General features: G+C 38.9%; 1 protein-coding gene across 5 annotated transcripts in view; it reads right to left on the bottom strand.

The window, feature by feature from the left end:
• The window catches only part of arhgef28a (Rho guanine nucleotide exchange factor 28a), a 468925-nt gene that overhangs the window by 231731 nt on the left and 224631 nt on the right, over positions 1-12563 (bottom strand). For all 5 annotated transcript variants that reach the window (XM_043707577.2, XM_088000126.1, XM_088000117.1 and 2 more), the window contains 2 exons: positions 6170-6303; positions 3208-3569 (listed from right to left, as the gene is read on the bottom strand). In XM_043707577.2, the coding sequence (XP_043563512.2) occupies positions 3208-3569; positions 6170-6303 (496 nt within the window). The remainder of the gene's footprint in view (positions 1-3207; positions 3570-6169; positions 6304-12563) is intronic.

Raw genomic sequence — 12563 nt, 5'->3', positions numbered from 1 at the left:
TACTTAATTATTTTCCAACATGAGGACAGTCTAAGGAAATAAAATTCTCTTACATTGGAATAAACATTGATTATTCAATTTTGGTTTGGAGCCATGAACTGGAACACGTTGCTAAAGAATGTCTTGTTTTCTTTGAAACTGTTTTGCTTGTGGGAACAAAGACAGCAGATCAAACAAGCTTTGTTTGTTTGTGCGGCCAGGCATTGAGGCTGATTGCAGACTGAGTTGTGATGAACAGACGCAGCAACACCAGGAAGAGCATTGAATTTAAACAGATAGCAGAAGTTGGCTACTACTGAATGAGTACCTTGAAAATAGTTCTGGCAAGTCTGGAAGAGATCATATGATGAAGTAGATGACAGATGTTGAATGGTAATTAAGACCTCAAGAAAGTAAAGTCTGTCTGTCAGGATGGAACCGTATTTTTGGAGAAGACGGGCTTGGCTGCTGACATGACAGCATAAAGACGTGAAAGTTTCCTGCCTAATATGCTACATAGCAGAAATTTGAATTAGAATTACTGAGGCCTGGGTGAACTGTCAGATACCCTGTGAAAGAGATCAGGTGGCCTTTGGAATTGTGTATTAAAAGTTCATAAACTCCTTGGATATATCAAAGCTGCCAATCAACAGTCAAGATGTCAAATAATTGTGAAAAAATCACTGATTTTTAAAAAAAATCAGTGCTTGCTATTTCACTTTGTCAGCTGACATAAGCATGAGGGCTATTATTATACTTTTGAGTTAGGTTGAAAATCAGTCATATAACATATCATTATCATGATGAGCTTCCAGTTTCTATTTTCCACCTTGTAATTCTATTGTATTTAGTATTTATTATCAAACTATTCACGTATGTTATCACTGGAGATTACTTTGAAGAAATTTCAATATATTGATTATTTTTGATCAATGAAAGGTTATTTTATTAAAAAACTAATGTATTCAATAAACATACAATGATAATTTTATATCAGTATGTGTCCTGAAGTCTGTCCACAGCGTTAAATAAGACTTAGCATGGCCCAGTCTCATTATGCATTCTAGTTTGAGAGCCAGGGTTTCCACTGGAGTATTAAAACAGTGAAAACATTGTTTGACAGCTCCAGTTCTGCACGATGTTCATTTACAAGTTTAAGGTGGTTCACATTCTTGCAGTTCCTGCTTTAAATACTGTAAAGGATATGGATGATTAACACTCCTATTGGCTTGTAGTAAATGGAAAGTAATGAATGAATGGTTGCTTATTTTTAAAAGACCCTTTTAAACATCGTAACTTTCATTGTGCCAAATAACATACAGTGGGCAAATGACACAGAAATGCAATTGCTTAGAGTGAGGGAGCCAGGGGGTGTAGATGGGGAAATACTTTGTAATGGCATGGTGTGGGTTGGGGTTGGGGGTGCAGGCAGGGAACTGAGAATGTCATTTGGAATTTAATCTCTTCAACTTTTCCTCATGCAATTTATGGATCACTTCTCAGATGCTGTGAACCAGGACACATTTGAAAACTGGCCCAAATCCATGAAAAAAAGTGGAGGACCAAGACCTAGCTCCAAAATTGCAAACAATATCACTATTCCTTCAGTGTCGCTGGCTCAAAATCCTGAAACTCCCTCCTTAACAGTAGGTGAGTGTACCTACATGAACTTGGTGGCAACAGTTCAAGATTTCAATTCATCACCATCTTCTCAAGGGCAATTAAGGATCAGCAATAAGTGCTGGCCAAAGTAAAAATTCCAGATCCCCTGAATGAATAAAAAGATGTGTGCAAAGGAAACAAGTAGATTAGGATGTAAAAGGGGTTGACGGTAGAGCAGAGGGTCTCAAAAAGAAAATAAGCTTCGAGAAGTCAGTGAAGTTAGGGGAGAAGCTGTAAAAATAGAAAGATCTCCAAATAATTTCTTAGCTTCCTTTACGAGTTGACAAGGTACAGGTGGTGTGATCTCCAAGGCCCGAAAAGGATGAGCCAGGCCTTCACTGCCCTGGGCTTTCTTTGTACTCTCCACCTTCACTACAATAAGAGCAGCCTCAATCCCCACACATTCCCCATCATTACTCCTCCACATACTCCTTCCTCTGTCATCAGAATCCATACAAGTAAAAACAGACTGGCTTAATCTCTGGATACTGGCATCTGGTTTCTACCTAATTCCCACAGTTCACTAGGAAATGTGGACTAAATATATGTTAATGAACACTGGTAACTTAAATTGTCATGATCTCATATTACCACGGGTGCATGGGAAACTAAATTAACAAGCAGTTTCCCAAAATTAATCTATCCACTTTTCAGAGGAGTGACCATGATCATGAAGGTGATTCTCCCAGAACCAGATAAGCCAATTACACTTCGGGTGGGCTGACACCTGTGACATCCCCAAATGTGGAATACTCAACTGTAAAATCTGTAGTGGTGGGGGATTAGTAGCTAAAACTCCCCCCTAAGATCCAGCACATCCTGTCATGCCCTTTGAATTGGCATAACATCTTCTTACAAATTAATTTTACAAAGACTTATCTGTCTGTTACTTTATTATCCTTTGATCAAACACACAATCTGCTTATCTTCTTGTCTGCTTCAATATCCTTATTGTTTTACTTCACTCCCTATCCTACCTATTCTACCTAATGACTGAAATGTGATTCAGAACATCTTACCATCAAGTGGGAGTAGAAAAACCCATTTGAACACAAATGCCCCCATATGACATTAAACTAAAAAAATTCTTATGACAGAATAATTTGGAGGTGCCGATGTGGACTGGGGTGGACAAAGTTAAAAATCACACAACACCAGATTATAGTCCAACAGGACTAGTGTCTCCAGGTCTCCTGTCGGACTATAACCCAGTGTTGTGTGACTTTTAAATTATGATAGAAAGTAGTTCTATTTAAAACTATTCGTATAAAAATAATACAGGCAGAGAAATAATTATAGAGAACAAACAAGTAGAAATCAATGGCATTGAGGCAAAGACAGTGAAAGGTTACTGAACGGTTTTTATAACTCTGCTGTATACAAATACCATTGTTATATAATTGCTCTTTTTATCATTTCTTCTCATTACCATTTTCCTTGAGATACAAATATGCCAAAATACACAAATAACAACAGAATCCAACAGCATTCCATCAGCAGTTATCTGCACTTTTGAAACTTACTTTGGACCAATCAAATTTTAGAACTAGTTGCAATCAAATTTACCTTTGCTTACAGATGATGCTTGTGGAAGGACTTTCTGCCTTGACAGAATCATGCTGCTCAGATAGTAATGATGATTGGCATAAAATATGATCAGGTGAAGATAAATCAGAAACTTGTTCTGCAAAATCATTCCGATCGTCCTTCAGAACTGTGGTGTCTATATGGTCCTCAAGCCAGTCACTTGAATGCTTCCTAAGTATATTGTCTTCTAATGATGCAGGTATATTGGACTCCATAGACTGAGGGACATCATAAGCATGGCAATGTTGGTCCTCAGATGACTTCTCATGCAGTGTGTTAGTAGTACTGGTACTTGCGATGGTAACATTGCTACTATTATAGTTTAGACTGCCTTCATTAACCTAAGAAAAAAAAAATATTTACTTAACTGCAATAAATAAAAAGGCTGAAGGTATGGTATACTGCAAGTCAATCAAAACTTTAGTTGCTGAAAGTGTTTTGTTTCAAATGTATGTAATTATTCTATGGTCATCCCTTGTTAATCTTAAGGAGCTCCTGAAAAGGCTTCAAGTGCCATTTGGTTCAGGCAGAAAACCATAAGAAATGTTCACAATTTTAAATTACATACTTGACCACGGATCATCCCAAGTTCTTTCACAAGATTGTATTGTGTATGTAAAACAATTTTGGATACAACCAAAATTTAGCCCACTGACTGAGCCTGCAATCTACTAAAGCAATCCAAAAGTAATTCCATTGCCTCAGCACTGCAAAAAAATTCTCTCCACTTCAAATACTTATCCATTTTCTCTGTATAAGACACAATTGTCTCTCCCTACTGCAAAATTATCTATGCTCCAATAACTTTCTGGCTAAAGAAATCATTCCTCGATTCCAATGATAGTTTTCAATTAATGTCCTTTTTTTACTAACTCCCCAAACACAGAAAATCTCCACTTGCCAATCATATTAAAGTCCTTCCTAATTTTAACTGATTTGTCCCTTACAGGGAAAAATGTGTTTACTGCTCCCTGCATGCCAGTGATATCTTCATATTGCTGAAATATATTTGTATTTTCTGACCCTCCATATTCCAATCAGTCGGAAAGCATTATAGAATGGGTTAATGTCACAACAGGCTCTCATTTTGAGATAATGCATGTGGCAGGACCATTATAGACAAATCATTAAGTGAAATAGCTACATAAACATATGCGTTAAAAACATATGTGTTTTCTAAAAACACACAATAAAAATACTCTCATCAATTCCCCAATACCATCAGTTTATATCAATTCATATCCAGAGAAAATATCTGTCTACATCAAATCTTTAAGTTTGATTTAACTGCTTCTCCACAGTTCTATCCTGTGAAGAGTTAGATCTTACATTAATATTCACAAATCTGAAATCTTAGATTTTCTCAATCTCTTAATACACCGTCAATTTCTAACCAAACACTTTTCTACAAGTTTCATAAGCTAAACAAACTATCCTGTACTCCTTTCTAGGAGAAAAACTATACTTGCTTCTGATCCTGTGAAATGTCCTTCAAAACTGTCCTAACAGCTTTCAGTTTTTGAGTTTTCTAAGCTAAAATCAACCTTTCATTATTCTAAACTAAAATCAAGCTTTCAATGTTTAGTCTCCTGTCATCAACCTGACAGTATGAATAATCTTCTATGAACACTGCAGGGGCTTTATAGCCACTTGCCCTATGATACATACTACATTAGTTCAAGGTTCCAGAGGTCTTTATAAGCTTATTGCTTTTTCAATCTTCACAAAAGTAACCAACACCCATATGCCACTGGCTTGAAAAATCATATACCTTTCAATACACCCTCTGGCCCGGTATTCCCTTTACAATTCATGATGTGTTGTTTTTTGAAGGTGGCTGCTACCAAAATGTGTTATTTCACATTTTTCTAAATTGATCTTCACCTACCATTCTACTATCAGCCTACCTACATCCTTTTGATGTTTCATGCTACCCTCCTCACAGTTTATAATGTCTCCATGCTTTGTACTGTACACAAATTTTGAAATTGTGCTTGTGCTCCAAGGGCCAGATCATTGACTTATATTAGGAAAAACAAGTGTCTAGCACTAACCCTGGGAAATCCCATTACAAACCTTAGCCATCCAGCCAAAAAACAATCCATTAACCATTAAACTCCAGTTTCTATCAGTCAACCAACTTTATATTCATGCTAATACTGTCCCTTTTCTTCCATGAGCTCTAAAGTTGCCCACAAGTATATTGTGTGGCACTTTATGTCCCCTTCATGTAATTCTGTGTATTTCACAGCAAGAATTGCAATTGCAGAACCAGGTGTATCAGGGAGCTGTTTCATAATTCTGATGAAGAAACATTGGGCTCGAAAAGTTAGCCCTGCTTTCTTCCCACAGATGTTGCAGATCTGTGGATTTTCTCCAGCAATTTCTATTTTTTGTTTCAGATCTGCAGCATCTGCAGTTTAGGGGAAGCAATGACCTAGTGGTATTAAAGCATAGCTATTAACCCAGAGACCCAAGTAATGTTCTGGGGACACAGGTTCAAATCCCACCACAGCAGATGGTGGAATTTTAATTCAATAAAAATCCAGATTTAAGAGTCTCATGATGACCGTGCATCTATTGTCGTTTGTTAAAAAAACCCATCCAGTTCACTAATGTCCCTAATTTGTCTGGCCTACATGTAACTCCAGATCCACAACAATGTGGTTGACTCTTATTGCCCTTTGCCCTCTGGGCAATTAAGGATGGGCAATAAATGCTGGCTTAGGCAGGAATGCCCTCATCCCACAAATAAATAATAAGAGTTCCTTGTTTTATTTTAGCTACTTTATAATTACTTCACTACATTGACTTCAGTTAAAAATAAAATAAAATTACATTAAAATGTTAAGGAGTAACATAAAAAAGGATGATCATTTAGTTTATTTAAATTACTTAGCAATAGGTTGAAAATAGACCAAAGCAGTTTTGCAGCTCTTACCTGATCTACAACCATAGAATTGACATAAACTTCTTCTCTGCCGCTCAGCATGGAAGAAAGTCTTGCTGCAGCCAAGAAGGTAGATGAACCTGATTTTGACTTCTTGACGATTTCTTGTGAAGAATGTTTGCACTCTGTGACAACCAAAAAAAAGCAAATGGATTCAGTACCAAGAAAATGGTCAAGTTGCATTATGCTAATGAATGGGATTTATCATTAGTGTGCCTGATAATATCAGACACACTTGGAACTGGAACCAAGCCAGAATGGTTCTGGAAATGTCTCTCTTAATTCTGCATATAGTGTACATCATTAATAGGAGGTTCCTGTTCACTATATGAAGGCATACTCATCTCTCGCATATAGCCTCAATATGACCTTACAACATGATGGCAGCAGTTGTGGACTGGCTGCAGAAGGCAACAAAACTGACACAAATGAATGAGTTCTTCACTTGCTCAACAGTAGGACATAAGTATGCCTAGAAAGATGAATTAGTCCCTCCCTGAGCTTTTGGACTATGAGACTGAGCCAGACCTGACCACTCAGGGAATATGGTGGCACTAAACATTTACCTGATACCATTTCAGACCTTTTATAAACTTGATAAAGAGCATATCAAGAAAAGTGAAATACTGCAGATGCTGGAGAATTAAACAAAACAAAGTGCTGGAGAAACTCAGCAGACCTGGCAGCATCTGAAGAGAGAAACCAAGCTAATGTTTTGAATCGCTATGGCTCTTCTTCGAAAATGAGGAGTTGGAAATATGATGGGTTTTGTGCTGTAGAAGATGCTGGGGAAGAGCAGGTAGAAGGGGAAGGCAAGGAAGGTTAGATGTCAAGCATGATTAAAGTTCAAAAGCAATCAAATACCAGGTTAACATGCTTTCATCGGCAATCAATAAAATTCCTGATGTAATTCTTGCCAAATTCATAATACAGCAACAAATGACAAAATACAACATTTTTATTAAGGCACGCAACACCTATTTTAGGCTCAGATGTAAGGTACAGTTACCAACCACACACAGTTTAATAGGTACAATTAAAAACCAATAGGAAGTATGGATTCCTTCATTCATTTGAGATGACTGTGACTACAGAACCCGTTAAAACAAGTTAATCGGAGATTTTATAATAGTTGGTGTTCTGAATGAGACTCCACCTGATCAGGTAGGCTTTCATGTTGCTCAGGCTATTCAAATAACCTGGCATGTTGAAATACATAAACAGAAAATATCCGGGGAAAGAGAGAATTTCCATGAAAACCCATGGCTGAGTCTGTCAGATTTGTGAACTGCAAGCCAGCTAGGCCACCTGGAAATTGGAAGAACAAGGATGAAGGCTTAGTCACCACCATTCTCCTTATTCATTGTTCACTGCGAAGCATCCACAATGGAGGAAATCTGCACAGCCATTAATGCAGTGAGAAACCATCTGCAATAAAAAGAATCATTTCTGAATTGTCTGCAGGCACAGCAGAACAGTTCAGCAGTGGAACGAAATGGCATAAATAAATCACAACAATATAATTCTGCCCAGGAGGTAAATGCAAGTGAACAGCCAAAAGGAATTGTTATTCTGGGCAAAGTTAAAAAAACTTCAAGATGTTTTCTGGTATTCAGATGTTTGTTTAACAGCGAGAGGACTCACTTTAAATTAGATACAGGGAATGGAGTTCTGTTCTTTTCCAAGATCTCCTTACTTCTCTAAGGTCTGACTGCAAGATGTAGAATTAGTTCAATGAAAGTTAAGGGAGCGAGTGCAAACAGTCTTAGTTGTAATTGACTAGGGCTTAAAATATTTTGTTTCTCACTTCTAATGAACAGTATGCTTTACTGAATGGAGAAGTTTGTATTGCCTTGAACCTTCTTTATTCATCAGCAGCAAACAACCACAATCTACACTTCCTCGATGATACTCCACTTGTTGAACCACAGATGAATCTTCTGAACCCTCCACTTACTTTGCTTGGATAGGCTACATGTTGTGAAATGGGATTCTGGATTAGTGGTGCTGGAAGAGCACAGCAGTTCAGGCAGCATCCAAGGAGCAGCGAAATCAATGTTTCGGGCAAATGCCCTTCATCAGGAATCGAAACACAAGTGTGCCAGACAGAAAAGCAACCACCCTCAGGATGTTAGGTCTACATCTGTTTTTTGATGACAGACCAACTGGGAAGGAAGATGCCACCACTGCTGATGATTTAATGGAGGAGGGGTTCCTAGATCTGGACTTTCTCTTTCAGCGCAGCAGAGAAACTAATAGTTTACCTGAAGCCCTTCTTATCTCCAGATCATCCTTGCAAGGATAAGACACAGCAATGTCCTTATCTCACAGTCCCATGTAACACTCTAATATCATTCCACACCAGTCACGTTTGAACACTTTGTCTCTTGTATATAAAGACACCACTGTGAATAAGAAGCTTAAAAGTCTAAAACAGAAGCAGAGACCTTAGCTTGATCAAGTGTGGGTTCCGTAATGTGATCAGATGAATTATGATAATGTGCCTACATATTTTGTGTTGAGTTGTACTGCCTTGTAATATAAGTACATTCAGTATTGTTTTACAAAATATTTACTTGTAATTTTGCAAAGAACAACAAGAAATAACTTATGGAAACGCAAATTTTAATTAGAGCCTCTTTGCACACCATGCTAGTGACCTCCAAATTGTAATTAGACTCATCAAACAGACTTGCACATGAAAGGAAAATAGTCTTCCAAAATTGCTGTTCCAGATTATTTGATTTTCTTTCTGCAGGCCCCCCACATTGGTAATTGGTTACAATAAAACTTGTATGTTTGACAAAACAATTATATCACAATATGTATGAGTCAATGCTGTAATTCATCATTCTGTGCTGCTGAACAATGATTAGAAGTCAAATGATACTGCAATAACTTCACTTCTGGGTTCTGTTTCAGGATTGTCCCAATGAGATTCAGGTCAATAAGATTAACTTTCAAAACCTCACAATTAATCAACACTAAACAGAGGAAACAGAGATCTGAAACATATTGTTGTTAGGATTAATACAAATTTCCTTAAGCATCACAGATTTAGCGATTAAAGTGGCTACACTAGTGCAAGCTACATTTTCTTTTCTGACAGTTCTGAACAGCTCAGAATTGACACAAGAGACTACAGTTTGGAAAATAAGGTTATCTACTTCTTTAATATTTTTTTCCCAAATTGTTGAGTAGAACTAGCAACAGAAATCTATATGATTTCAATTACAATTGTGGCTTAGTTTATGTGAAACCAACCTCCCTTCTGCTACCTCCGAGGTGTTGTTTATAAAAGGTTTGATCTTACCAGGCATTGTCTACTAGGAATACAAAATGGAGGAGGTTAATGTCAGGAGTATCACTCTAAAAATGCGGAAACAGTGCGAGAGGAAGTTTAATAATGTTGTAAAAGTTGTCAAGGTCAACAAACTCATTTTGAAATAGCATATCCTGCTAATACTAAAATTTGGATGCTTTATCTCACCTACATACATACAGCGTGTTTGCAAGCCACTTACCAACAACACTGGCAGCATTGCAACCAACTACCACATTCCTGTTGAAGGGCTTATACCTGAAACATCGACTCTCCTGCTCCTTGGATGCTATGCTTTTCCAGTGCCACTCTTTTCGACTCTGATCCCCAGCATCTGCAGTCCTCACTTTCTCCAACTTCCACATAAATATATTTCAGGCTATATCATCGCACACTTCCCTCTTTCGTGGAGAAGGTAGCAAATAACACTAGGCTACAGCAAAGAACTGGTCACAAACAAATATACTTGTATGTCTTAGAACACCAATGGAGGTAATAGTGTTGACCATCATGGGTAACTGCCAGACATAGGCCCTGGTAGGGCCGAAGCAATTAGAGTGAGGATATGATTTGAAGATGCCAGTGTTGGACTGGGGTGTACAAAGTTACAAATCACACAACACCAGATTATAGTCCAACAGGTTTATTTGGAAGCACTAATTTTCGGAGCGCCTCGCCTTTATCAGGTGGTTGCCTTGATGTATCACATGATGAAGGAACAGAGCTTCCCCCACCTGTTATCTGGTGTTGTGTGATTTTTAAACTTTGTCCACCCCAGTCCAACACAGGCACCTCCAAGTCCTGATGAATAAAGAAGGTTCAAAGCAATACAAACTTCTGTTTATTGCCACGGGTGCCCAGTTTAATATTGTGCAGCTTCAGGTTCCTGCCACAATGGGTGCTGATTCCAGTGCTCAAAGAGCCCTCAGGTTCTCACAACAGTCTATTCTCCAGTAGATTATTAGGAGTGCCACCCCAGGAGAATGGCAATGATACAGTACATTAACCTACTATACTCTCTCAAGAAGACAGCAATCATGCTTCAACCATTGCTAGTCCATCACATTTATGCATTCTCAGCTCCCCAGATGAGCCTGCAATCTCCCCTGCCAAGGTGGTGCTGTCTGAAACAAGGAAATTAAAGCCGAGTACTTCTTCTTGTCTTCCTTCAAGGTCATTTGCAGTGTCCCACAGTAGAAATCAGTAGCCTTCTATCAGCAATACGGCACCAACATGGGTAAGGCGAAAGAGTTGTACAATCTGAAGAAAAACTAGATGTTCCTATATAGAAACACTAGGACAGCCAAAGATAAGTAGTAAGGGAATGCACAAGTAGTTTTATATGGTTTATTGAAAGTGTTGATAAATCTTTTGTGAATGGTTGTTTTAAAAAATTCTCAAGGTCAGGTTCGTAGGAGAGTAGTCTGACACAGAACAAACGACCAAGAGGCGAGTCTGCTAGAATATGGGCATTTTATTCCCCGCATCGTTGCCACAACCAGGTCCAAACAACGGGTCTGGCTTATACTCACTCTACATATTACCAAAACTGGGAGCCGTCAGTTCTCGTAGAGCGGTTGCCAACAACCCACGCTCGGCGGTTAAACGTAACCCCGGAGCAGACTCACCGTACTGGAGACTTTTCCAGCTGATATACTCCCTTCCAGATATAAACATTCATGTGAACAGCAGAGCAAGGCTAAAAAACACATTCCATTCTGGTTACATACAGATAAGAAGATTCACACGGGACTAAGCAACACCTCCATTCCGGTTAGATTCACACATGTATTGGGACATAATTTTTAACCGTTTCACCACATTCCACTGCTTGGAATTTTACACCACATTCCACTGCTTGGCCCAATACATGTGTTACATTATGCTTAATTCAGTTCAATTCGTTTCAGTTAATTTCAGTTCAGTCAATTCAGTGTAATTCAATTCAGTTCCGTCCATTTCAATTCAATTTAGCTCAGTTCCATTTTGTTCCGTTCAATTTGATTCACTTCAGTTCCACTCAGTTCAGTTCAGTTCAATCCCATTCAATTCTGTTAACTCCGCTTCAGCTTTTTGGACATGCCCACATCCTCCGCTGTACCCCAGGCAAGGGGTTCTTCGGCAGGACTGGGATCCTTTCTCAAACAAACTGCCACGTACATGCCCACATCCATGCCATCCCGGGACGGTCGGGACCTCCACAGTTTGTTCTTCTGGTTTCTTAGTCTTTTTCCAAAACATTGTTCTGTATCAAAATCTCTCCTCAATTGCGATTGACCCTGCTCGACTACGCCAAATGTTTTAAAAAATTCTCAAGGTCAGGTTCGTAGGAGAGTAGTCTGACACAGAACAAACGACCAAGAGGCGAGTCTGCTAGAATATGGGCATTTTATTCCCCGCATCGTTGCCACAACCAGGTCCAAACAACGGGTCTGGCTTATACTCACTCTACATATTACCAAAACTGGGAGCCGTCAGTTCTCGTAGAGCGGTTGCCAACAACCCACGCTCGGCGGTTAAACGTAACCCCGGAGCAGACTCACCGAACTGGAGACTTTTCCAGCTGATATACTCCCTTCCAGATATAAACATTCATGTGAACAGCAGAGCAAGGCTAAAAAACACATTCCATTCTGGTTACATACAGATAAGAAGATTCACACGGGACTAAGCAACACCTCCATTCCGGTTAGATTCACACATGTATTGGGACATAATTTTTAACCGTTTCACCACATTCCACTGCTTGGAATTTTACACCACAATGGTCTATTTTATTTCAGAATTTTTGTCAAGAGCGCTGTGTAAGAGGTCCATGACCAATGGATATTATGGAGCAACTATCATGTGAGAAAGTGATTTTGGCAGAACCAGAACTGTCCATAGTGAATGTGCAATGGATGCTCCTCCATCTGAGGTGGTTGCTAAAGGCCTGGTGGCAACGTCTGAAAGTGAGATTGCAGAGAATGCAGCAAAGAACTAAGTATTTGGAGAGTCTTTAGCTAGATATGAGAAGCGTACCCTTGGCATCCATCAGCCAGTCTCTGGTTCAGATCAGCCATG

The sequence above is a fragment of the Chiloscyllium plagiosum genome, unplaced genomic scaffold, assembly GCF_037043375.1.
Source record: "Chiloscyllium plagiosum isolate Xiang-an unplaced genomic scaffold, Cpla_swu_hap1 HiC_scaffold_2, whole genome shotgun sequence".
In the NCBI taxonomy this organism is placed as follows: Eukaryota; Metazoa; Chordata; class Chondrichthyes; order Orectolobiformes; family Hemiscylliidae; genus Chiloscyllium; species Chiloscyllium plagiosum.
This window is presented reverse-complemented; position numbering and strand designations above follow the sequence as displayed.